The sequence below is a fragment of the Myotis daubentonii genome, chromosome 3, assembly GCF_963259705.1.
Source record: "Myotis daubentonii chromosome 3, mMyoDau2.1, whole genome shotgun sequence".
NCBI classification, from domain to species: Eukaryota; Metazoa; Chordata; class Mammalia; order Chiroptera; family Vespertilionidae; genus Myotis; species Myotis daubentonii.
In genome coordinates this window covers 88,464,480-88,491,327 of record NC_081842.1, presented here as the reverse complement: position 1 = coordinate 88,491,327, position 26,848 = coordinate 88,464,480, and the positions used below count along the sequence as shown (strand labels likewise).

General features: G+C 41.5%; 1 protein-coding gene and 1 long non-coding RNA gene across 7 annotated transcripts in view; both read left to right on the top strand.

Moving 5' to 3' along the window:
- The window catches only part of ZNF654 (zinc finger protein 654), a 123,965-nt gene that overhangs the window by 16,628 nt on the left and 80,489 nt on the right, over positions 1 to 26,848 (top strand). For 3 of the 6 annotated variants that reach the window (XM_059688054.1, XM_059688053.1, XM_059688052.1), the window contains exon 2: positions 11,199 to 11,344. In XM_059688054.1, coding sequence (XP_059544037.1) covers positions 11,199 to 11,344 — 146 coding nt within the window. Of the gene's footprint in view, positions 1 to 11,198; positions 11,345 to 26,848 lie in introns of those variants that run through there. The other 3 variants (XM_059688058.1, XM_059688055.1, XM_059688056.1) reach the window with 1 other exon arrangement.
- On the top strand, positions 14,708 to 26,766 carry LOC132230492 (uncharacterized). The gene is made up of 3 exons (XR_009451877.1): positions 14,708 to 18,558; positions 18,599 to 20,747; positions 21,118 to 26,766. It is a non-coding gene; the product is annotated as an uncharacterized LOC132230492 (long non-coding RNA).

Genomic DNA, 26,848 nt, shown 5'->3' with positions numbered 1-26,848 from the left:
TAATCATTAGCAACAATGAGCATTTTTATTAACATTGAGGATGCTCATCCGCATTTAATAACAATGCATTTTCAGGTAACCAATGATAAAGTTTATCGAAATATAGAATTCAATTTTTTTTTAATTAAATCTTTATTGTTCAGATTATTACATTTGTTCCTCTTTTTTCCCCCCCATAACTCCCCTCCTCCCAGTTTCCGCCCCACCCTCTGCCCTCACTCCCCACCCACTGTCCTCATCCATAGGTGCACGATTTTTGTCCAGTCTCTTCCCGCATCTCCCACACCCCTTTCCCCCCCAAGAATAGTCAGTCCATTCCCTTTCTATATCCCTGATTCTATTATAATCACCAGTTCATTCTGTTCATCAGATTATTTATTCACTTGATTCTTAGATTCACTTGTTGATAGATGCATATTTGTTGTTCATAATTTGTATCTTTACCTTTTTCTTCCTCTTCCTCTTCTTAAAGGATACCTTTCAGCATTTCATATAATCCTGGTTTGGTGGTGATGAACTCCTTTAGCGTTTCCTTATCTGTGAAGCTCTTTATCTGACCTTCAATTCTGAATGATAGCTTTGCTGGATAAAGTAATCTTGGTTGTAGGTTCTTGGTATTCATCACTTTGAATATTTCTTGCCACTCCCTTCTGGCCTGCAAAGTTTCTGTTGAGAAATCAGCTGACAGTCGTATGGGTATTCCCTTGTAGGTAACTGAGTTTCTTTCTCTTGCTCTTTTTAAGATTCTCTCTTTATCTTTTGCTCTTGGCATTTTAATTATGATGTGTCTTGGTGTGGTCCTCTTTGGATTCCTTTTGTTTGGGGTTCTCCGCGCTTCTTGGACCTGTAAGTCCATTTCTTTCACCAGGTGGGGGAAGTTTTCTGTCATTATTTCTTCAAATAGGTTTTCAATATCTTGGTCTCTCTCATCTTCTGGCACCCCTATAATTCTGATGTTGGTACACTTGAAGCTGTCCCAGAGGCTCCTTACACTATCCTCGCATTTTTGGATTCTTTTTTCATTTTGCTTTTCCGGTTGGGTGTTTTTTGCTTCCTCGCATTTCAAATCATTGACTTGATTCTTGCGCTCCTCTGGTCTGCTGTCGGGAGTCTGTATAATATTCGTTATTTCAGTACATGTATGCTTAATTTCTAGTTGGTTCCCCAATATAACATCGAGGGTCTCATTAGTTTTCTTGTAGATCTCATTAAGTTTATCGGCGGCTTCTAAACAGTTCTTGAGAGACCTTAAAAGTGTGGTTCTGAACTCTATATCTTCCATTGACAATTTTGTCCTGTTTCTTTGTCTCCGCATTTTGTTATGCTTTCTTGGTGCACCCCCTAGTGGTCTTTGTTCGCAGTCTTATAGTTAAACCTTGATTGTTGTAGCTAATACCAGGGAGGGTTTGACCTCCAGGCCAAGTGGCTATGAGAATCAGCTGTGTCAGCAGTGAGAGAACTTCTGTCCTCTAGGGAGGTGCTAATCTAGCCTTTGCCTGAGGCTATCCGGCAAATGCCTCTGTGCAGGGCTTGGGCAGGGCGGGTCGCACAGGATCAACAGGGTAGGCCGGAGAGAGCAGTTATGGAGGCTCTCAGTCCTGTCCCCAGGGGCTCTGCCTCTCTGAGTCCCAGCACCCGCTGCAAAGCTCGGAGAGAAAGCTGCACTCGCTCTGACCGAAGCCAGACAGTCCCGCTTCTCCCGTTTGAGTCTGGGTCCTTAAAGACTCGCCTGTATCTGGAGCTCAGAGTCTGCGACTCCCTCCCGATTGAAAACGCCAACCAACCGCGCCCTCCGCCGCCAGCCCGCTCCGCGCACTCCGCACCTCAGAATTTGACTTCAGCACTGCGCCTCCTCTGAGTGTCCGTATGCGTTTCTCTTTCCTCCTAGTTGTAGGACTTCCACTCAGCCAGCGTTCCTGTGGTTCTGGGTGATGTCCCGTCCGTCTTTTAGTTTCACTTTTGAAGTAGTTGTTCAAAGCAGCAAACTCCGGCGTTAACCTATGCCGCCATCTTGGTTCTCTCAGAATTCAATTTTTTTTTCCTGTTTTTAGAAATACTTCAGTACTTAGAGTATAAGGCTTTTTAATAGATGCTTCTTCTATGTTTGAGAGTTAATTTACCTGTGATAGTTTTTTTGTTTTGGTTAATCCTCATCTGAGGATATTTTCTCATTGATTTTTAAAGAGAGTGAAAGGAAGAGAGACAGACCTGAGAGAAACATCGATGTGACATAGACACATCAATTGGTTGCCTCCCCGATGTGCCCCAAACAGGGCTGCGATTGAGTCAGCAACTGAGATACATCCCTTGACCAGAATCAAACCTGGGACCCTTCAGTTTGTGGGCTGACGCTCTATCCACTGAGGCAAACCGGCTGGGGCCCTATGATAGTTTTTAAGTTTAAAATGTCCTTTCAGCCCTGTTGGATTTCCTTGAACTCAGTGGTTGAGCGTTGTTAACCTTTGAATCAGGAGGTCACGGTTGGATTCCAGTCAGGGCACACACACAGGCTTGATCCCCAGTGTGGGGAGTTCAGGAGGCAGCCAATCGATGACTCTCTCATCATTTATGTTTCTGTCTTTCCCTCGCTCTCTCCCTTTCTCTCTGAAGTCAATAAAAATATATTTTGAAAAATATCCTTTCAGGTTTTAATTTGGGGGAGGGGGCCAAATTTCAATAAAAGTAATAGTCTGTCTAATTTGATTAAATGAATTGTCTGCCATTTGATCAAGCTCATAAAGAGAAATTAAAATCTAGAATCCAAAAAGGTTAAGTTCCCAAATTCCTCACTTTCTAGAGTATTGCTAAATCAAAGCCAGTGGGTTTCTCATATGCCTCTGTGGTTAGAGTTGGGGGTTTTCCAGGAGCTGTAGCTTGGGTTGTTTTCCTCTGATTGTGAGTGGCTTTTTTTGTACTTCTAAAGGATAATTATTTGACCCCCAATCTCTTTTGTAGCTTACTTTTTTAAGAATTAGGAAGGTCTATCCAGCCCAGTACCCATTAAATTTAGAAACACTAGTAATTCCTTGAACTTAGTACATAATACAGTTAACTCACATTACTGTTGCCAGTAGGATTTAGTGATATCAAAGGGAAGATGTATGTACAGAAAATGGTACCAAGTCAATTTTGGTTTCAACTTCACCAGGGTGCCAGTCAGTTGTACCAATTGCCAAATTCTATAACTTGTACTAAAGTTTCACTGGGAAAATTCATCAGGTGTTCATTGTGCCACTGTATGTTTACCATATATTTTGTGGGTGAGAGCACTTCACCGAACATATCTACTTTCTTGAAAGTTGTATCTGAATTTCTGTCTTTAAAGTGTACAAGTTTCCATGACTGGCAGCCTTAGGCACCAGGCCTTCCTTCATGTTTCCTCCTTTAGATTTCCTTAACGTTAAAAGGTTTTAATGTCACCGAAACCGGTTTGGCTCAGTGGATAGAGCTTCGGCCTGCGGACTGAAAGGTCCCAGGTTCGATTCCGGTCAAGGGCATGTACCTTGGTTGCGGGCACATCCCCAATGGGAGATGTGCAGGAGGCGGCTGATCGATGTTTCTCTCTCATCGATGTTTCTAACTCTCTATCTCTCTCCCTTCCTTTCTGTAAAAAATCAATAAAATATAATTAAAAAAAAAAAAGGTTTTAATGTTCATTTCTTCTGTGTTGTCTTGGTACTCCTGTGCTGAAATAAGTGTGTATTCCATTTAGTGTCCCATCTTCTAAAACTGGCTCTTGCACAGAGTGTATCACTTCTAGTTTATAAAGTTCATAACACAATCTCCACAGCGTCAGTTAGTGTTTTGCCCGTCTCTAGATTTCTCTGATCCCCCCACACCCCAAACTTTTTAGTCCTGTACTACCTTGGCTGTTTGCCACTCCCCTGAAATTTTTAGGCCTATTGAGCTAAAATAATAAAAAGCACTCCTGTTGTGCCCCATATTTGTATAATTCGGATAATCATAAGCAGGTACATGGAAAAAAAGCTGCTTTTAATGTTTCTGATGTCTGTTCTCATAGGAGCCCACTGAAGACAATATCTTTTCTGCCACTAGCTCTCAGCATTTTTTTTTTTATTCTGCTATTAACTGTTTTAGGCCTTGCATAATTTGTTCTACCTCTTTGGCAGTGTAAATATTTCTTTTTGCCACATTTTTTCAGTAACAATAGGATATACCATTTCAGATAAACATAACTGGTTTTTGTTTTTGTTTACATTTTAGCCTATTCTTTTTTTTAAATATATTTTATTGATTTTTTACAGAGAGGAAGGGAAAGGGATAGAGAGTTAGAAACATGGATTAGAGAGAAACATCCATCAGCTGCCTCCTGCACAATCCCTACTGGGGATGTGCCCACAACCAAGGTACATGCCCTTGACCGGAATCGAACCTGGACCTTTCAGTCCGCAGGCCGACACTCTATCCACTGAGCCAAACCGGTTACAGCTTAGCCTATTCTTAAGTTGGCCTCTCCTGTCTTCCTTTTCCTTTCTCTTACCTTTTGGGCCCAGATTTTAATATTCTTCAATTATCTCTTATAAGATCTCCAATAATGTCAGAGATGAAAGTCAAGGAATTCTGAGTTCAAAAAGCATTCATTAGCAAACAGATTTTGCCTATTCTCATTTTCCTTACCAGTTCAACATCAAACCTAGGATTGACCTATTTTATTTTTCTTCAGTGTGGCATTTCCTTATTCACACCCAGAGGCCTAACTTTGAGTTCCTGGGGCACTTGGCTTTGTGATACCTTGCCATGCCATACATTGCCTCTGTAATAACCATAGACAGTCCCTGACTTACAATAATTTCACTTACGATTTTTTAACTTTACAATAGTGCAAGAGCAATACGCATTCAATAGAAACTGTATTTTGAATTTTTATCTTTTCTGGGCTAGTGATATGTGGTAAGATACTCTATTATAAAATGGGCATTGTGATAGATGATTTTGCCCAGCTGTGGATTTGCTGTAGTTGGATTTCCATTCTGGTTCACTCTGAGATTTCTATCCTACACTTACCTTCTAGTCCTTTGTTAGGTAGCTTTGGACCAGTCACCCTTCCTTTCTAAGGAGTAACAACTAAAACACTCCTTCCCTCTCCCTATTTCATCTTCAAGAATACATAGTTCTGATATATATATTTCTTTTTCAAATTTATCTAGTCTAGGTTCTTAGAATGAATTTATTTGTAAGGAAGTCCTTTCCTTTTATATTAATCAACATAATCTTATTTTTTTAAAACTCTCCCACTGTCATTTTAATTGTAAGTGATCATCTTTTTTAAAACAAGCTTAGTTCTTCTTAAGGCTGAGCAAACCTGGTACTTAAAGTTAGTGTTTGAGGCATAGGCCTTTTAAAGTTCCTTTTTGGTCTTTGGATTTGTAATAATTTCACTGAGTTTTCTTTCTGCATAAGAAATTGATTTATGTCCTATATAATAATACTAGAGGCCCAGTGCATGGGATTTGTGCACTCAGGGCGGGGGGGGGGGGTACCTGACCCCAGCCTGCACCCTCTCGCAGTCCGAGAGCCCTCAGGGGATGTCCACTGCCAGCAGTTGGACATCCTTAGTGTCACCATGGAGGTGGGAGAGGCTCCCGCCACCTCCGTGAGCCTGCCTCACGGCATGCTCCCCCTGTGTGAGCACATTTGACCACCAGGGGGCAGCTCCGGCATTGAGTGTTTGCCCCCTCGTGGTCAGTGCACATCATAGTGACCAGTCGTTCTGCCATTTGGTCGATTTGCATATTACCCTTTTATTATATAGGAAGGAAGGATGCTCTTCATATCTGTTTACTTGATAAAATCCACTGGCCATCTTTGTTGAATTCAGAAAAAAATCTTCATATCTACAGCTTTGATTAGATTTATGTCCAAATCTCAGAAACTACTTGAGATCATATTATGAAAGTGACTATAGAAGCCTTTGGACAGGTCACATGAATATAAGAGCTACTCTTTGAGAACAAAATTAAGAGAGAGGGGGACAGAATTAGGCCAGCTAATGTAGGACTAATACTAACGATTTAAAGGCTAGACATTCACACACTGGTGTTATAAAGAGCCATGTGGAACTTAGCGGACTTTCCAGTGTAATCCTCTGGCTTATAATCATTGTTGAAAAACCAGACAGAAGGAACAAAAAAGGAAAAATTTCCACCTACCAATGTCTTAAAGATCTGTATGATTAAAAGACATTTTAAAAAAAATCAATAATATAATCAATGCCTTAGCCATACCTGCAATACCATCTATGGCCAAGCTGTCCTAAACTGAAGTCAGAGGCAGAGTTCTGTTTGGCTTACCCTAGTTAAGACATTATTGTGCACACACATGTGTGGATACCACTAGCTGCAGGCACACAAACAGATAGGTTCACCCCACATTTCCATTTAATGTTCATATACATTTCCTTATAATTTTGGGCTTTCCTTATTTATATGTCAATTTTAATATTTATGAGGGAAATGCTTGATATGTTACCCTCCCTAGTGTGTCTGGAATCAAATGAAAAATTTGGGATCAAACTTTATCTAAAGCCTTTAAAAATTAGCCTGCCTACTTTCTTTCTTTGGATGTACTTAAGAGGAAAGTTGGGACTTTAAGCAGATACTCAGGTAGTCCATGGAGATGTAGCCTGCCTCACACTATGGACGCAGAAAACTCAAGAAGGACATTAGAGCCTTCTGGGAGTGATATTCCTTCTATGGTTGGTAGTTTTGACTAGATCATCATGAAGATTCTTTTTAAAAAAATATATATTTTATTGATTTTTTTACAGAGAGGGATAGAGAGTTAGAAACATCAATTAGAGAGAAACACCGATCAGCTGCCTCCTGCACACTCCCTACTGGGTATATGCCCGCAACCAAGGTACATGACCTTGTCCGAAATTGAACCTGGGACCCTTGAGTCCACAGGCGGATGCTCTATCCACTGAGCCAAACCGGTTAGGATGAAGATTCCTTTTAATAGTAAGATTATATGGTATATTAAGATTTAGAGATACTTAGTTACTCCATTTTCCATTTTGTTAAATGTTTAGTCTTACTACATTTACAGAACCTTTTAAAGGCCTTAATGTTATATAAATATTATCTTGAGTAATGAGCCAAACAGACAGTATGCTTTATTGGGCCCCCAAAAGAACTGGGTTTTAGATTGCTTGTACCAAAGATTAACCCCTTGCAAATTTCAAACAACTTTAATCTACTGGGTTTTAGATTGCTTGTACCAAAGATTAACCCCTTGCAAATTTCAAACAACTAGAATCTACTTCCAAATCATTTTGCTGGGGTTTTTAAATAAGACTTTAATTTTAGACTTTCTTAACATGATTATCCTGATAGAAAAAATCAAATGACAAGTGACTCTTCTTTTTTTGAATAGAGCTTTTCTTTGTCATCTTGATTTTCAATGGAAAACTGGGCAAGGGGAATTTGGGGGAGGCAGAGAAAGAATCCTCAGTTATCTGTTCAGGCATGAAGCATTTTATTTGTATTGCTGTATCTAGGATATGCTTCATTTTTCAATGAGTATTGAACTAACAGTTGAAATGCAGCAATACCTTTGGAATAGATTGTATTTGGGTGTGGCCAGTCTGCTTGCCAAAAGTAAAATTTGTAATTAATCATTCTTGAAGACAAATAAACAGTTCAGACTGATGTGATGAAAGAGCCACTGAAGTAAGCTTAATCTTGCCATTTTCTTAAAACAAGGTATACTGGTAATAATAGCTCTTGTTTCTTATTGTGCCAGGAATTACCCTAGATTTTAATATATATCTTACTTAGTTCTTCAGTAGCTCTGTGATTAAAGTGATGTTAAATTCATTTTATAGACTGAGAAGAATAATTCTGCTAATATTACACAACTGTTTAGTGACAAAGTCAGGGCTGTTAGATTCCAAAACCTATACTCTTTCCACAGTGCTGCCAACCTACCTGCTTTATTTTTCGAAGTGACTATTAAAAAATACCCATAGGCAAGGGTAAATCTTGATGTGTAGTCAGGAAACAAAGTAGGGAAAATATGTGAAGAATTGTGCTTATATTATTAAAAAAAACCTCCAGAAAATAAATGAGAACATTGGAAATTGAGGTGAAGGGTTGGAACAAAATAGTTTTGTTTTAAAATAACTTTAAAAAATTGAGCTAACTTTATATTTAATAGAAAATAGTACAGTTGTCAGAACAGGAAAATAACATTGGTGTAATATTCACTAAATTATAGACCCTATTAGAAATTTACCAGTTTTTTCACTAATGCTTTTTCTGTTCCTGGTTATTTATGATCTAACATTGCATATAGCTGTTATTTCTCCTTAGTCTCTTCTAGTCTGTAATAATTCTTCAGTTTTTCCTTGGTTTTCATGATTTTGACACGTTTTAAGAGTACTGATCAATTTTTTTTTTATAGAATATCATTCAATTTGAGTTTGTCTTATGATTTCTCATGATTGGAATGAATTTATGCATCTTTGGTAGAAGTACCACAAAAATGCTATTGTTTCATTCTTGGTGTATCCTATCAAGAGAATTATGATAATACGTTTTATTATTTGCTGGCCATATTTACCTTGATGGTTGGTTAAGTTTGGTTTTCTCTACTTTTAAAGCTACTATCTTTCTCTTTGTTGTTGTTTTTAAAAAAATCTTTATTGTTGAGAGTATTACAGATGTCCCCGTTTTTCCCTCATTACCACCCTCCACTAGTGTTCCTGCCCTACTCCAGGCCTTCACCACCCTACTGTCTGTGTCTGTAGTTGAATGCTTATGATAGCACATATAGCACAGAAGAAAATATTCAAAGTAAAAGGGCAATGCATTGTATACAGTACAATTAGATTTGGGCTCAGCTAGATCAGGCGGGGTATTAGTAGCTGAATATTGGTGAATGAGGGAAGTTAAAATGAGAATAGAAGTTGAAAAAGTAGAAAGCTTCTCTTCTAAGGAGATAAACCCAGCCCATAAATGGAAAGTGAATAAGGTTGTAAATAGATATGGATTAGGATAAACTATTTGGGACTGAGAACAGGAAAACTGAGACTGTCAGTTGCATATTTTTTATGTCATACAAAAATGGTGTTGTGGTGGCAAAAAAAGAGACAATAAAGCTGATCAAACCCTCTAGTGAAGAGAAAATTTAAAGCCAGGGAACCCCTGTTTATCTAATATTCTTTTTTGCCCTAAGGTGGTTTAGAAAAGTCTACCCAACTTGGGATCATCATAGTTAGTAGTAGTTTTTTATTTCCAGTTATTAAGAACTATAAGATTTGGAAGGGATACTAGGTCATAGAGGTAATACCTTCTAGCTTTCTTTTTTTTCCAAACATGGACCTATAAACACTGGAGACCTGTGCTAGCTACCTGATATTGCAATTTGGAATTGTCAAAGAACTGTGAAGGGTCTGAGAGTTTATCTAAGCCTGCCACTTTTTCATGGATGTTGGCAGAAGACAAAACTCCTGGATAAGAGATAAAGGACGTTATTACTCACTAGAGGCCCAGTGCACACAATTCGTGTATGGGTAGGGTCCCTTGTGGTTGCCGGCTGTCAGCCCTGGTCTCCGTTCATTCCACGCCCTGGTGGTCAGCACATGTCATAGTGAGCCACCAAACTCCTGGTTGGTCAAACTCCTGAGGGGACACTTTGCATATTAGGCTTTTATATATATAGATTGCCCAGCAAGCAGCATGAGCTTCATGTTTATGTTGGTTCTCCTTGCCCCTTAGTCTCACAAAGATGGTGAGTGACTCAGGTGGATCCTGCACTCAGAGTAGGTTTTCATCACAGCTGAGGACCCCAAGTTTAGAGAACCCTTCTCTTTTATAGTGGTCTGAAGCATATCTGTCTGACCTTTGCTCTAGAGGGAATTGACATCATGATTATAGGGACAGTAAACAGGCTCACTGGTCTGGAGGGAGACATCATCTATTTTTTAAGGTTATTTCCGATACATAAAAGATAAAGGCTATCAGAACCTCTTTTTGAAAAACTATAGAAATACAAGATACCAGTGAAAAATTGTCTCCCAAAAGAAAGTGATGAGTATGAAAAGTCCTTGAGCTGTGAGTGTTCTTGGTGTTTTTACCCTGCACTAGTTTTCCCTGCTTTTAAATTAGAGTTGGAAAACTTTCTGTAAAGGGGCATCTAATAAATATTTTAGTCTTTGTAAGCCAATTCTGTCACAACTATTCAACTTGGTTCTTGTATCAGGAAAACAGCCATAGGTATTACGTAAATGAATGATCCTGGATATGTTTCAATAAAACTTTATGGACATTGAAATTTGAATTTCATATGATTTTCACACATCACAAAATATTTTTTTATCATTTAAAAATATAACATCCATTCTTAGCTTGTGGATTATACAAAAAGCAGGTTGCATGACAAATTTGGTTTGCAGGCTATAGTTGGTCAATCCGTTTTATATGATAAATTTTAAAAATATAATACATTGTTTTAATATAGCAGCAGTCTTGCATATGAATAATTTTATATAGATTTATAGCTACATGATATATATCAATATTTTATAGTGATTGATCATTCTAAAGTGTTTTTACATAAATTATCTCAACTTAAGAGTAAATAAGCAAGACAATCATTAGTTCCATTTTATGGTGAGAAAAGCAATGCATAGAGAAGAAAAATGAACTACCCAATGACAGAGCCAAGCCTGATTATATTCTGCACTCTTTTCTCCATAACATGGTACAGTTTTAACTTTCATAATTAGGGCATCATGCCACTATATCTTTAATACTCGATTGTTGCCAGAAGGCTTAGAGTTCAGTCCTATAAATAAAGATAATAATAATACATACTTATTTTTACTTTAATACTATATTCTGCTATCTAGCTATTTTAATATTAATTAGCATTTTGACAAAAGCTAAACATAGGAGGTGAAGAGTATGTGCTACAAAGTTTGGTAAATATTTGGCAGCTGAATGGTACAGTCATTTATATAATATATTTCTTTTCCAAATATTCAAAGAAAAAAGTTAATTTTATTTTTAGATGTTCAGCATAAAAATAAACAATAAAAAACCCTTCCCCCCATCATTTGTGTTCAGGCATAACTAATATTTTAATTTATCTACTAAGTTTTATTCAAATTTTAAACTGGAGATGTTGAGGACATTTTATATAATAATACACTTTTTGGATTGCTTCCCTATCAGGTGGTTGAAGATTATGCTGGAAGATGGCAAGTCCCTTTGCCGCAACTTCAAGTTCTTCAGACTGCACTTTCTTGTTTTACATCAGCCAGTGCATCATTCCCAGATGAATGTGAGCACGTACAATATGTGTTGAGTAGCCTTGCCTTGTAAGTACTCGTTATTACTTATAAAAATATTATTTATCATGGTGTATTTGAAAATTGGTTTTTGACACCTTTCCTAAAGTCTTCCTTCAAAAAGAAATTTCCATTTATTTATTTAACTATGTTTAATTTTGAACAATTAACCACAATTTTGCATTTAGTTTTACAGTTAAATGGAATTGTTATATAGATTCTTACGTCACTATCAGCACTTTCCTTTTTCTTCCCCTTTCCCTTTTAATTCCTTAGATTGCCTTGGGAAGCTGTAATGGTAACTCCCAGAATATAGCAATTAAGGCCAACATAATTAGCAGAGGGACCTTAAATCAGCCAGAAAAAGGTTAGGAAACTCATGGTTTTTAAAAATAGTTGTAGAGGGCTTTGAGTTAAAGATCAGACTCAGGCTTTGTGTTTATCGTTTTTACCCTTCTAGATCCTACTAAAATTATAGTAAAGAAGTAAAAGAGAAATATAGTGAAACGAAAAGAGAGGAGAGTCATCAGTGAATGAAAGATTTCAATTGTCTGAGGGGCAGAAAACAGATAGATGAGTGGTCATTGAAACATGGGAGAAAAAGACATAATTTGTTTTTTGTGTGCCTCAAATTGCACTACATCACAAGGGAAGGTTTTGAAATATTTATCAACATTATAAAACATAGTAGAAAATATGAGTACTTCACATAGAAGAGGTACTATTTTGTGAAACTCTTACTGTTTTATATATTATTTTTGTGTACAGTCATGCATCACATAATGATGTTTTGGTCAATGACAGAGCCACATGTATGATGGTAGCCCCATAATATTATAATGGAGCTGAAAAATTACTGTTGCTTAGTATCTTAGTGCAGAGGTTGCAAAAATCACCACGGCTATGGTTGAGATGGCAAACAACTTTAACCAGGATGTGGATGAGAATGACAATGAGGAACTCCTAGAGGTGGTTCCTGAAGAACTGACTAATTAAGAGTAGTTGGAACTGGAAAAGGAATGTATGGATGAAGAAGAGGAAAGAGAAAAGGAAATTGCAGGAGAACAAGAAAAAAATTCCCAGTGCAGGATTTAGAAGAAGCTTTTGAAGACCTCATCAAGCTTCTTAAAAACTTTGAAAACCTGAACTCTAACACCAAAAGGTTTTCATTAGTAGAAAGGAATGTTTATCATATATTATCTGCTTACAAGCAAATCTATGAGAAAAAAAGGAATAAACCAAGTAAATCATGTGGACATATTTCTGAAAAGAGTGGGACCTCAAGAAGAGACTCAGGCAGGTCATTCAGGAAGTAGTCCAGAAGAAGGAATTGTTATCATAGGAGAATACAACCCCATCCATGTGCCCCTGAAGACCTTCCAGGGGAACAAGATACGGAGGTAGAAGACAGTGATATTGATGATCCTGACCCTGTTTAGGCCTAGGCTAATGTATATGCTTGTGTCTTAAGTTTCAATAAAAAATGTGTACATGTTAAAAATAAAAAAATTAAAAATGGAAAAACCAGAATAAGAATATAAAATATTTTTGTACAGCTGCACAATGTGTTTGTGTTTTAAGCGAAGTTATTACAAGAATTAAAAAGTTAAAATGTAAAAGTTTATATGGTAAAGTAAAAATGATACAGTAAACTAAGGTTAATTTATTATTACTAGAAAACATTTTTTTGGTAAATTTAGAGTACTCTAAGTTTACAGTGTTTATATCTACAATAATGTAGCATTTTTAAATCTTGAAGATGTGTCATTTTCATGTATATGAGCTATATATTTTTGTTTTATTTACATACAAGAGGCCCGGTGCACAAAAATTTGTGCACTCGGGGGGGGGGGGAAAGGGGGTACCTCAGCATGGCCTGTGCCCTCTCGCAGTCTGGGATCCCTCGGGAGATAACGACCTGCTGGCTTAGGCCTGCTCCTGGGTGGCAGAGGGCAGGCCCAATCCCTAGGTGCAGCCCCTGGTCAGGCTCAGAGCAGGGCCGATTGGGGAGTTGGGGCGCCTTCCCCTGTAATGCACAGAGCAGGGCGGATTGGGAGGTTGCGATGCCACCCTCAGTCACGCTCAGGGTAGGGCTGATTGGGGGGTTGGGGCACCGCCCCCTGTCACACTCAAGGCAGGGTCGATGGGGATGTTGCGGCGCCACCCCCTGTCACGCACAGAGCAGGGCCAATCAGGGGGTTGGGGCGCTTCCCCCTGTCACTCACAGAGCAGGGCCCATCAGGGAGGTTGGGGCTCCGTACCCTGTCACACACAGAGCAGGGTCGATCAGGGGGTTGGGGAGCTCCCCCCGTCACGCACAGAGCAGGGCCGATCAGGGGGTTGAGGAGCTCCCCCCTGTCACTCACAGAGTAGGGCCGATAGGGGAGTTGGGGCACCGTCCCCTGTCACACACAGAACAGGGCGGATCAGGGGGTTGGGGCACTGCACCCTGTCACACTCAGGTCAGGGCCTATGGGGAGGTTATGGCTCTACCCCATCACACACAGAGAAGGGCCCGTGGGGGACGGTTGGGGCGCCGACCTCTATCACCCAAAGAGCAGGGCCGATCAGGGGGTTGGGGCGCCGCCACTGCCACACTCAGGGCAGGGCCGATGGGGAGGTTATGGCTCTACCCTGTCACACACAGAGCTGCAGTGCGATCAGGGGGTTGGGGAGCTTCCCCCTATCAGGCACAGAGCAGGGCTGATCAGGGGGTTGGGGTGTCTTCCCCCGTCATGAACAGAGCAGGGCGGATAGGGAGGTTGTGGCCCCACCCCTGTGACACACAGAGCCGCAGGGCGATCAGTGGGTTTGGGTGCTGCCCTGTCATGGTGATCCCGATGCCAGGAGGCCTCGCGGCTCTGCTGATCCTGGTGCTGGGAGGCATATTACCCTTTTACTATATAGGATAGAGGCCTGGTGCACGGGTGGGTGCTGGCTGGTTTGCCCTGAAGGGTGTCCTGGATCAGGGTGGGGGTCCCCACTGGGGTGCCTGGCCAGCCTGGATGAGGGGTTGATGGCTGTTTGTAGCTGGTCACACACCCTTCAGGGTGGGGGTCCCCACTGGGGTGCCTGGCCAGTCTGGGTGAGGGGCTGAGGGCTGTTTTCAGGCTGGCGGGTGACTGAAGCTCCCAACCGCTCCTTTTTTTCTTTTTTTTATTCTGGGCTAGCTTTAGCTCTGAGGCTTGGCTCCAGCTCTTATGCCTGCACTGCTGAAAGCAGGTATCTGGTTTGTTTGGGTTCTATAATCAAAACACTGTTTCAACTCCAGCTCTGAGATTCCGGCTGGCTGAAAGCAGGTTTCTGGGGTTTTCTTTAGCTTCTATATTTGTAACAATGTTTCAGACTGCAAGCTCAGAGGCTGGCAGCGGCAGGCGGGGAACGTTGGAGTCCTCCGTCACTGAAGCAAACAAGCCTCATGTTCGCTTCAAGCTGCCTGGCTGCCGGCCGCCATCTTGGCTGGCAGTTAATTTGCATATTGCCCTGATTAGCCAATGGGAAGGGTAGCGGATGTACGGGTAATTACCATGTTTCTCTTTTATTAGATAGGATGGGAGAAGAAATCCCCTCCTTCCACCTCTAATCCCCAGCTAAGATTATGTATGCCCACTGTATTGAGGAGAATACGGTAAAATTTTTGTCTCGGTCAGATGACAAGCCCACCCATGGCTAGGGGAAATGAGATACCACAATAGCAGCCCCATCAGAACCATAGAAATGTTGGCAGGATAAGCAGTTCTCTCAAGAAGTGAGTGAGGTAGTGTAAAAGAGAGCTAGGTAAGTTATAAGGAATATTTTTATGTTTCTTTTGAAAGCTACAAAAATAGTTTCCATTATTCTCTATTGATTTCTGAGGAAAATAAAGTAAATATTAATAGAAATATGTTGTTTGTAAGCAAGAAGTGTTATTCTTGTTTCAGTACCTATGTGGATTTCCCTCTCTTCCTCCCTTTTCTTCTATATAATCTTTGTTAACTTTTTAGTATTGTACTGTGAAAATGCTTTTAAGGCTTATAAAAGTACTTTTTAAAAAATTATGTTATTTGTTGACTTCTGTTTCATTGCTTGCTAGGTTTTTTACTACTGACCATGAAAGGAATAATGTATTAAGCAGAAGCAAATCTTATTTAAGGTGGACACTGCTAGACAAAAGAAAGTAAATTATACTGCTGGTTTGTCAAATAATAATGTTTCTTAAAAAGAAAAGTTTCTGCATTCTTTGAACTTACCTTAACAGAAAAGTTAATTGTATTTTAAATACCAGAAGAAAAATTGGTAAATAGCAAGATGGGGGTCTTAAAAGAGTAAGTCTGCAATTCTATTTAAGTAAATATGTAAGCCAGAAAATTCTTCTAACAATTATTCCATAGTTATTCATTCATTCAGTCTGTAAATCTCTGAGCTTGGTTTTAGGAATATAATAGAAAATAAGATAGTTAAGTCCTTGTTATCAGAGATTTTACAGAACTAAAAGATAGTGAAAAGACACATTGTTATGTAATTGTAATCATGAAAGGATTACATGGTATGATGAGAAAGTATAACAGGCACTTGACTTAGTCTGGGAAGCCAGGGAAAATTTGAGCTGATCTCTGAAGGAATGGTAGCAATAAATTAGATGAAAGAGCATAAGAGCCTCCCAGGGATGGAAAACAGAATGTTCAAAGTGCCTGGACAAGATGTCAGGATATTAATAGATTTCATCATAATTCATACCTATTTGTAGACTTCTTGTTTATGATATATGTCATGTATTATTAATTTATAAATCACTTGTATTACACATTTATATAGGAGCTAAAGGATTAACTTAATATCTGTAATATTCTGTTATATGTTATACGTTAAATGTATGTTACTATATTCTCTGGTGGAAGTGAAATTTTCTCTATTTGTAGAAGACATGATATTATATATATAGAAACCCTAAAGACTATTAGAAAACTGTTAGAACTAACAAAATAATTCAGTAAACTTGCAGGATACAAAATCAATGTACGAAAGTCTTTGGCATTTCTATCTACTAATATCTGTCAGAGGAATTAAGAAAACAATCCTATTCACTATTTCATCAAAAAGAATAAAATGCCTAGGAATAAATTTCACCAAGGAAATGAAAGATCTATACACTGAAAACTTGACAATGATGAAAGAAAGTAAAGATTCAAATAAATGAAAAACAAAATTTTGTTTATAAATTTGACGAATTAGTATTGTTAGAATGTCCATGCTACCCAAAACAAACTACAGATTCAATGCCATCACTATAAAAAATTATGGCATTTTCACAGAATTAGAACAATTTCCAAAATTTATATGGGACTACAAAAGATCCTGGATAGATAAGGTAACATTGAGAAAAAACAGACAAGAAATGGCAATGGAGTAAGTGGATGCTACACAGACATGCTCCCGGCTTTAGTTGTAATTTGGAATTACAACTAAAATACAAAAAAAAATCCTGAATAATCAACTGAAGACTAGCTAGAGAGAACCCTGATAACTAATAATGGAAAGTGGGGACTGCATAGAGACTGGTAGGAAAGGCGGAGGCATGAAAGGGCTAGACTGGGTCCTACAGACAGCAGCTGAAGTGCCAGAGAGATAGCTCAGTTGTGGGGAGTTGCCAATGAGAACTCTGTCCACAAACTGAGCCCCCTAGCAGAGAGCACCAGAACTGAGAAAAGTGCCCACATAATATCTGACTGTGAAAAGCAGAATGGTTGCTGTCTGCCAGGGAAAGATGGCTGGAAATGTGGGCACCCACTTAAAGGGCCAATGCACAAAATTCCATGTTCAGCCACTCACCTGTGTTCCAGCAGAGGGAGGGAAGAGTGGACTGGAGCTGTGTGAGCAGAAGCCAGGTTGGGGGCCCTAGGGTTAGAGATCAGAAGGCAGACTCCCAGCTGCCCTGTGCTGAGTCATCCTTCATGCTGCGGAGGTCATCTTTCTCACACAGGCTTTAGCTATACAGGGGTTTGGGGGGACAGCTGAGCCACCCCATTGGAAAAAACCTTGCTCCACAGTGGGTGTGGAATTTCTGAGGCCCATTAAGAGACTGAGAATAACAGTTAGCCTCCAGGCAGAAGCAGTTGACCCACAATGTTGGAAAAACTCTCCTCACACCAGTGGACTATTGCTTGAGAGCTACTCAAGACAGAATCCAGTCAGCCTACAGGCAGAGGTGATCTCTGGAGGTTTTGGGTCTGATCTAATTAGTCAGAAACAGCAGTTGACACTGTCCTGCACTAGAGGTTTACAGGCATAGCAGATCTACCTAACACATAGTCACAAACCCAAACATGCAGCAAAAATGAGACAAAAAAACAATGCCCAAATGAAAGAACAAGAGAATTCTCCAGTAAAAAGAGATAATGAAATGTAGATAAGAAATTTATCTGATACAGACTTCAGAATAATGATGGTAAAGATGCTCAACAGCATGAGAAATGATATAGTAACTGTGAAAATGGAAATAAAGAATGACATAGCACAAAGAACACATTGGAAGGATTACACAGCAGATTAGGGGAAGTTGAGGATCAGATCAATGAATTGGAAGACAGGGTAGAAAAAAAATCACTCAATCAGAGAATAAGAAAAGAAAAAAAAAACAATTAAAAAACAGGAGGACAGCTTAAGGGAGCTGTGGGACAACATGAAACAATAATATTTGCATAGTAGGTGTGCCAAAAGAGGCAGAAAGTAAGCAAGGTATAGAAAAAAATGTTTGAAGAAATAATGGCAGAAAACTTCCCTAACCTGGTGAAGGGAAAAGTCCTACAAGTTCAGAGGCACAGAGAATCCCAAGCAAGAAGATCCCAAATAGGGCCATGCCCAGACACCATAATTAAAATGCCAAAAATTAAAGATAAAGAGAGAATTTTAAAGGCAGCATGAAAAAAGCAAAGAGTTACCTACAAAGGGGTTCCCACAAGGCTGTCATCTGATTTCTCATCAGAAATTCTATAGGCCAGAAGGAAATGATATGAAGTACTCAAAGTAATGGAAAGCAAGGATCTGAATCCAAGATTACTATATCCAGCAAGGCTATTATTCAAATAGTCAGTGAAATAAAGAGCTTCCCAGACAAATAAAAGGGTAAAGGAGTGCATCACCACTAAGCCAGCATTATAAGAAAAGCTAAAGGGATTGCTGTAATAAGAAGAAGAAATGGAGAGAGAAACTTAGGCATACAGAATTAAAATGGCAATGAATAAGTATCATCAATAATAACCCTGCAGGTAAATGTATTAAATGCTCCAATCAATAGACATAGGGTAGCTGGATGCATACAAAAACATGACCCAACTGTATGCTGTTTACAAGAGACCCACCTCAGAACAAAAGATTCACAGAGGTTGAGAGTGAAAGGATTAGGGAAAAATTTCAATGCAAATGGAAAAGAAAGAAAATTTGGAGTAGCAATACTCATATCTGATAAATAGACTTCAAAATGAAGACCATCATGAGACAACAAAGGTCACTACAGAGTACTAAAGGGATCGACCCAATAAGAGGATATTACCCTGGTAAACATATATGCACCCAATATAGGAGCACATAACTATAGGCTCTGCGTGCCTGCCTCCGGAGACCCCCAGTCCCCTCAGCACCCCAGCCTCCTAGGATTAGCCCGAGGTGCAGGCAAGCCTCAGATGTCGGCTGCCCAGCCACCCAGGGCTGCCCGAGGCTCAGGTAACCAGGGCCAGCTGAGGCTTGTACTGCCGGCAGTGGCAGCAGCAGAGGTGTGATGGGGCATTGCCTTCCCCTGATCTCCGGGTTGCCTCCTGCCCCTGAGGGCTCCTGGTCTGTGAGAGCGGGCAGGCCGGACTGAGGGACCCCCCTCCAGTGCATGAATTTTTATGCACCAGGCCTCTAGTTTTTGATAAAAACTCAGCAAAGTGGTAATAGAGGGAATATATCTCAACATGATAAAGGCCATATATGACAAACCTACAGCTGTTGTAGATAAGATGCCAGGTGGCGTGGGAGAATATTCAGTTGAGCACTCAGAGGAGTCATAAGAGGAGCCTTTAATGAACTAGTGCAGTGACTCAGGGGTATCAGCCTCAAAAGCCTGACTGATGAATATGGAGGAAGCTTTCCTTTTATCCCTTTTAGTTTCTTTGTCCACAAATATGGGTCAGGCTTCTGGACTTTTTGTGGGCTTTGCAGCCCCCTATGAGTTGGGAGAGGGAAGTGAGATTACACCCAAAGGCTTGGCCTGGCTGGTGCTAGTGCTGGCAGTCCCCTCTGGGGGTTGTATATGGTTCATGATATGGCCTCTGTAAAATGGGAGTATTCTGGGAAACAGGTTCTGCAAGGCAGGGCAGGCATCACGATAACAATGGAGTTAATTATCTGCTAGTAAGAATCTCCATCAGAATACAGGTTACTGGCACAGATTCAGATAGCTATCCCCCCAAAAGTCTTATTTTCCACTTCATTCCCCCCTTTTGATCCTCAAGCTAGTCTTAGCCTTGGGGATTATAGAAGGAATTGGGGATAGGGTCGCTGACTGCTCTAGCTGCTTCCTGCTGAGGACGGATGTCGTTATGGGGGGTTCAGCAGCTTGAATTTTTTTCATCTTCCCTGAGAGGGTCGTAACAGTAGTTCAGTGTCCTGGCTTGTTCTACCATCTGGAGCTTGAAGGCTTCTAAACAAGAGGAAATAAAGCAGGTGAGAAAGTTAAGAATGCAAGGACCAAATAATAGTGCAAGGAGAAGCATTAGGAAGAGCTAGCTAATGGGAGTGCCCAAGATGCCTAATTCCATATATTATTACAGGAACTCCAAGATTCTGATAATTCCTGTCTTCTTTTTGAGGCCTGGTTGGGTAGTTTCTGGGCCCTGCCCTTACAATGCTGGACTGGTTGGCATAAAAATAGCACTCTTCCTCAAGGAACATACATAAACCCCCATTTTCTGCTGTGAGAAGGTCTAGTCCTCTTCAACTTTGGAGGGTATTTGCTGCCAGTGAGTCTGTCTGGTCTTGTACTGCAATAATGCTCTGAGCTGTTTCTTCTAAGATGTCTGCAAGGTCTTTGCATAGGCTTTGATAGTAGGAAAGGGAAGTTGCCAACCCCCACCCCCCCCCATCTCAGTGCTCAGGCCTGTAGCTATTCCTAGGCCAACAAGGAGGTGGGGAGGAGGGCGATGGCCCTTCGGTTCAATCATAGGCAGTGAATGGAACCTTAAAGGACTGATTGTTAGGGGCAATATCTTTTTCGGGGGCTAGATTAAACCAGAGTACAGGTCCCAGTCCAGTTGGCAGATAGACAGAGGCAGGTATTGGTGCCACAGAGGAAGAAAATTTCCTGGGTCTCCAGACAGAAGGTATTCCAATGGTAAAGAGGTGTGTGAGCTTGCTGTTCTCTTGTTCTAAGAAAGAGAGAGTTCCTGCCAAGGTTGCCCCTGTAAGGAGCTGAACGGTGTTAGGTTAGGTGGCTCAGGAGGCGGCATAGGAAATAAAGACAGTCCAGTGAATCAGAAAAAGAAAGAAAAGGAAAAGGTTTATTTCTGCATCCCCGGGATACCCACGTACCCCAAAGACAGGGCATGTGGATTCACGCCAACAGGGAGGGGGGCGCTTTTTTTATACTGTTGTTGGGTGAGGGGCGGGGGCATGAGCTGAGGTATTCAGCTGAGGAAGTTTCAGCTGCAGGGTGTCAGCAAGGTATTCAGGAAGGAGTCAGTATCTATGTCTGGCACGCTAATCTGTTAGAAATGCCAGGGAGAGTCCATTATCTCATCACATGTCTGCATGTATCCGATCCTGGGCTCTCTCCGACCTAACAAAAGGGGCTTTGGGGATGATTTTGTGTATCCCTGAGGTAGTGTCTTCAAAGAAAATAAATTTCATGTCAGTCTCTATCCAGAATTTAGAGTGTGTGAGCCTGTGGGAAAGGAGGCAATGACATGAGGTCTGTTGGTTCAGTGTGCAGTCCTGCCACGAGTGAAACCTTGAGCAGGTGTGGGGTCGGTCTGAGCAGAACTGAGAGGTGTCGGTGGTTGGGAAGGCTGCTGAGATGGTGGGCCCTGCTGAAAATCGAACGGGCTTCTGAAAGGGAGCTCTTTGGGTGACAACATAGTCAGCCCAGTTAGAAGCAGGTTTAAGGTTTAGAGTAAATTTGCAGAGGTGTTGATCAAGATGTCCCAAAGCATTTCCTTCAGGGAGTTCCTTTTGATGCATAGGGGTGACTGAAATGCTAAGACAGAGTTAGTGGTAACCGGTCCAAGGATAGGAACCTTGTTGGATCGGTGTGGTGTTATATCGATTAAATAAGTTTGGAGCAGCTGAACAGCCTTGCCTGTAAGTGTTCCTTTTGTCATCTCTGATTTGGAAGTCATAGAGTTCATAGAGTTCAGTAGGTTGGAATGGAGGTCCTCCGTGTACCTTATAATGGAAGGACAGGCTAGAATCAAATCATGTGTGCAGGGAGGTGGGGGCTGCTATGGAGCTTGTAGATGAGAGGGGAAGACAGAGCCAGCAGTCCTTAGCCAGTCCAGGGTTGTTCAGGTTGAGGAGGTGATGAGTTTAGTTGAGGGTTTGAGAGAGATAGTGAGGACTTAGAAGATCCTTGAGAGGCAGAGTGTAGACTTGAGAGTGGTCAAGAATAAGAGAGTTTAGTAACAGTAAGAGAACCAGCCTCATCTTGGCCGGGGACAGCAATAAATTCTTTTGCAGTAGAGGAGGTAGTAATTTATAGTGGTTTTGTGTCCCAGCAGGGGCAGAAGAGTTCTCCTCCTGGTACTAGTCTAGGGTTCTGGCGGCACTCATATAAAGACAAAATAAGAATTATTAGAAAGATAAAAACAATGATTATCCAGAAATACCAGAGCATATTACTTTTAGGAGGAGATAAAAAAGAAATACTAGTGTAAGGAAGACTTCAGCAGTGTATTATCTGAATTCCTTGGAACAGGTGGTCAGCCACATCCGCTGTTTTCTTGAGGGTGATCTGCAGGGGGTATTTCTGGTCCGAGGGTACCTTCCACTCAGGCTGGGCGTCACTTGGCTGGTGGGCTGCTTTCACCTGGGAGTGGTGGGTCCAGGTGTTCAGTCCTGCAACCTTGAGAGCTGGGGGGTGGTTAGTATGACTGGATAGGGTTCCTTCCAAGTTGGCTTAAGGGGCTCCTTTTTCCAATTCTTTACCCAAACCTGGTCTCCAGGCTTATGAGGGTGCACAGTCGTTCCTAAAGAGATGGGCAATCCGTCGGTCAGTAACCCATCTGTGGACTTCAAAGATAGTTTTCCTGAGTCTTTGTAATTGCTTCTGAGTTTCTAAGTTTTCTATTTACCCCAAATCTCCCTTTGGCTGAATTAAGGGAAGGGGTCTTCCATATAGAATTTCAAAGGAAGAGAAACCTACCCTGACTCTCAGGGCACAGCATACCCACAGGAGTACAAGAGGCAAGATATCTGTCCAGGATAAGGTTGTCTCTTGACATAGCTTAGCCATACATAGCCTGCTTGAGAGTCCAGTTCATGTGGTCTACTTTCCTGAGCTCTGGGACCTGTAAGCTGCATGTAAGTTCCATTAAATTCCTAAGGCCTTAGCTACTAGCTGCACTATTTCAGCTACATTGGCTGGGTCATTATCTGACCCTATGGTTCGAGGCATTCCATACTGTGGAATTATGTCCTTCAGCAATGTCTTAGTGACTTCTCTTGCCTTCTCTGTGTGAGTAGGATATGCCTCGACCCAGCCTGAAAAAGTGCAGATAAAGACTAAGAGATATTTATTCCCTCTACTAGGCCCTCTTTCTGTAAAATCTACCTCTAAGTCTTTAAAGGGATCTTGCCCACAGTGCTGAATTCTCATCGGTCCTACAGGACCCTGTTTGGCATTGTTCTGTGCACAGAGGAGGTAGCGCTGAAAAAGTGAGGCACATAAGGAGGGAAGATAGGCAATTAGGTAGTATCTGCTTATTAACAAAATAGATAAGTTCATGCTGCTGAAGGATTACCTTATGGGCTAACTGTCTGAGACATAGACCTGAGAGTGTCCACCAACCTTCCTTCATCTCTTACCCCCTTCCTCCTGGGCCCATTCCTCTTTCTGAGGAGTGTATTTTGGAGGTTCAGGTAATTCAGGGGCCAACATCTGTGACAGTGCTACTTATTCTTTAGCAGCCAGCTTGGTTGCTGCATCTGCACTATGGTTTCCTTCTGACACTGGATCATTCCCTTTTTTGTGACGGCTTCCCAGTGGGTAACGGCCACTTCCTTGGGCTCCCTGACTGCTTCTAGTAATGTTAGGATTTCATCCTGGTTTTTTATTCCTTTCCCTTCAGCATTCAGGAGTCCTCTTTCCTTGTGTATAGCCCCGTGATTATGCAGGGTGGCAAAGGCATAGTGTGAGTCAGTGTAAATGTTAGCGTGCTTTTCCTTGCTGAGTTCTAAGGCTCTGACCAGGGCCCAGAGTTCTGCCCTCTGCGCTGACTATCCTTTGGGCAGAGCCTGTGCCTCTACTGTCTCAAAGTCTGATACTACTGCATATCCGGCTTGTCTTTTCCCTTCATCTAGAAAACTGCTCCCATCCGTATAAAATATCAGGTCTGGATTCTGCAGAGTCTGGTCTGTTAGAGCTGGCCAGCTGGAGTAAACCTCCTCTAGAACTTCTAGGCAATCATTCTCAGGGGCTCCCTCAGCAACGGGTAAGAAGGTGGCAGGATTAAGAGTTCTCACTGCTTCTAATCGTACGTGTAGATTTTCACATAGAAGCCCTTGGTATTGAGTCATTTGAGTATGAATTAGCCAGTGCTGCCCCCTAGCTTCCATTAGGATGATAACAACATGTGGTACTTTTACATTTATCTTTTGTCGCAGGGTAAGATTATCTGCTGCTTTGACTAATCAGGCCATGGCTACAAGGACCCTGAGACATGGAGGCCACCCAGAGGCAACCAGGTCAATCTGCTTGGAAAGAGAGGCTACTGGTCTTTGCCAGGGTCCAAACTCCTGGGTTAGAACTCCTAGGGCTATCCCATTGTTCTCATGAACAAAGAGGTTAAAGTCCCATGTTACATCTGGTAGCCCTAGTGCTGGGGCCTCGGTGAGCTTTGCCTTTATGGTGGTGAAGGCCTTTTCCTACTCAGGACCCCAGTCGATGGGTGCCTTCTCCCCTCCGTTTAAAGCTTTATAGAGAGGCTTAGTTAGGTCTGAAAACCCTGGGATCAAATTCAACAAAACCCTGCTCCTCCCAGGAATTCCCGAATTTGGTGCCGGGTGCTAGGGACTGGAATAGCACATACTGCCTGCTTCCTTTCAGTCCCTAGTCCTCATTTCCCTCAGGTGATTCGGAAACCTAGGTACTTGACTTCTGTCTGACAGATTTTTGCCTTTTTCTTAGACACCCAGTAACCTATTTCAGTTAAGAGTCTCAGAAGGGCTCGTGTTCTTTCCCAGTATTGAGCTCATGTGGAGCTAGCCAGTAGGAGATCATCTACATGTTGGAATAGAATGCACCCCACATCCTGTCCTGGGAATTTAGATCAGATGCTAATGCTCTGCTAAAAAGAGTCGGGGAGTTCTTGAACCCTTGGGGCAGTCTGTTACAGGTTAACTGCTCCTTGGCCCTGTAATTGGGTTTTCCCACTCAAAGGCAAACAGGGGCTGACTGGAGGGTGCCAACTGAAGGCAGAAAAAGGCATCTTTCAGATCTAGACATGTAAACCATTCCACCTCTGATGGAATAAATCCCAGAAGAGTGTAGGGGTTTGGCAGTGCCGAATGCAGAGTTATAACAGCCTCGTTAACAGCCCGCAGGTCCTGCACCGGGCGGTAATCATTAGTCCCAGCCTTTTTGACAGGCAAGAGAGGGGTGTTTCATGGAGACTGATACTGTTTAAGAAGTCCTCACTGAAGCAGCTGGTCTAAGTGGAACTGGATTCCTAGGCGTGCATCCCTTGGAATCAGATATTGGCAGATTTTGACAGGCTGTGCCCCAGGCTTCAAGTCAATTAGTACTGGGGCAAGGTCCTTGGTCAGGCCAGTAGGATTTCCTTCTGCCCAGACCAGCAGGAATTCTTCCTCTGATTCAGGCTGTAATGGTGAGTCCTTTGACTGGGAGGTATAAAGTCTCCATTCTTCCTCCCTGGGCACTGCTAAAGACAGGATTATTGGAGAAGTCTCTTCACCTAGGTGCAACTGTGCTGAGCCATCTGGGGCAAAGGTGATCTCTGCCCCATCTCTTGGCTAAAAGGTCTCTACCCATTAGAGGCCCTGGATAATCTGGCAAGTACAGGCATTCATGGATTACTTGATGGCCGCCAAGTTGGCATTGGCGAGGGCGGCAGGACGTTCTACTGGTCTGGTTCCCAGTAGCTCTGATAATAGTGACCTCCTTTCCTGAGAGAGGAGCTACCTTCTGAGTGACTACTAAGTACTCAGCCTCCATATTGACCGTAAAATTCACATTCTGGTCCCCAGTTTTTATTCTGACCATGGGCTTCTGGGGACCTCTTTGGGGGTGATTTTTTTTTCATTTGACACTGAAGGCAAAGGCAATAAAAGCAAAAATAAACAAGTTGGAATATATCAAACTAAAAAAAACTTTTGCACAGTAAAGGAAACCATCAGTCAAAACCAAATTAAAATAACAGTGAGATATCATCTCATACCTGTTACAATGATTTTTATGAAAAAGGTAACAAGTGTTGTCAAGGATGTAAAGAAAAGGTGAATCTTGTACACTGTTAGTGGGTGTGTAATTTGGTGCTGCCACTGTGGAAAACAGTATCGAGGGTTCACAAAGAATTAAACATAGAACTACCGTATGATCAGTCAGTTCCATTCCTGGGTATTTATCCAGAGGAAACGAAAACACTAACTTGAAAAGATCTCTGCACCTCTGTGTTCACTGCAGTATTATAATAACCAAGACATGAAAGTTACCCATGTGTCCATTGATGGATGAATTGATAAAGAAAATGTGACATACACACACACACACACGCACACAAACAGGTGTGTGCGCACATATACATCATTCATAAAAAAGAAGGAAATCTTGATATTTGTGACACCATGGATGGACCTTGAGGGAATTATGCTAAGTGAAATAATTCAGACAGAGAAGGACAAATAACATATATTCTCACTTATATTTGGAATCTTAAACAAAACAAAACTCTGATACAGTTAACTGGTTGATGGTTATTATAGTGGAGTTTGAGAGATGGGCCAAATGGGTGAAGATGGTCAAAAGGGTACAAACTTCCAGTTATAAAATAAATAGGTCACTGGGATTTAATGTACAGCATGGTGACCATCCTATCTAATAAAAGAGTAATATGCAAATTAACTTTCACTCCAACACAAAGATGGTGGTGCCCATAGCCACAAGATGGTGGCTCCCAGTCCTCTCAGCCCCGCTGGAGTCCTTCAGTCCCAGGGGGTAGCCGCTGAGAGCAGAGCCAGCTTGGCTGTTGCCCTGGTAACCCAGGAGTAGCCAAAAGGGACCCACAGGCAGCAGAGAACCACGGGGAGTGGGCCTAAGTCGTCAGTAGAACATCCCCTGAGGGCTCC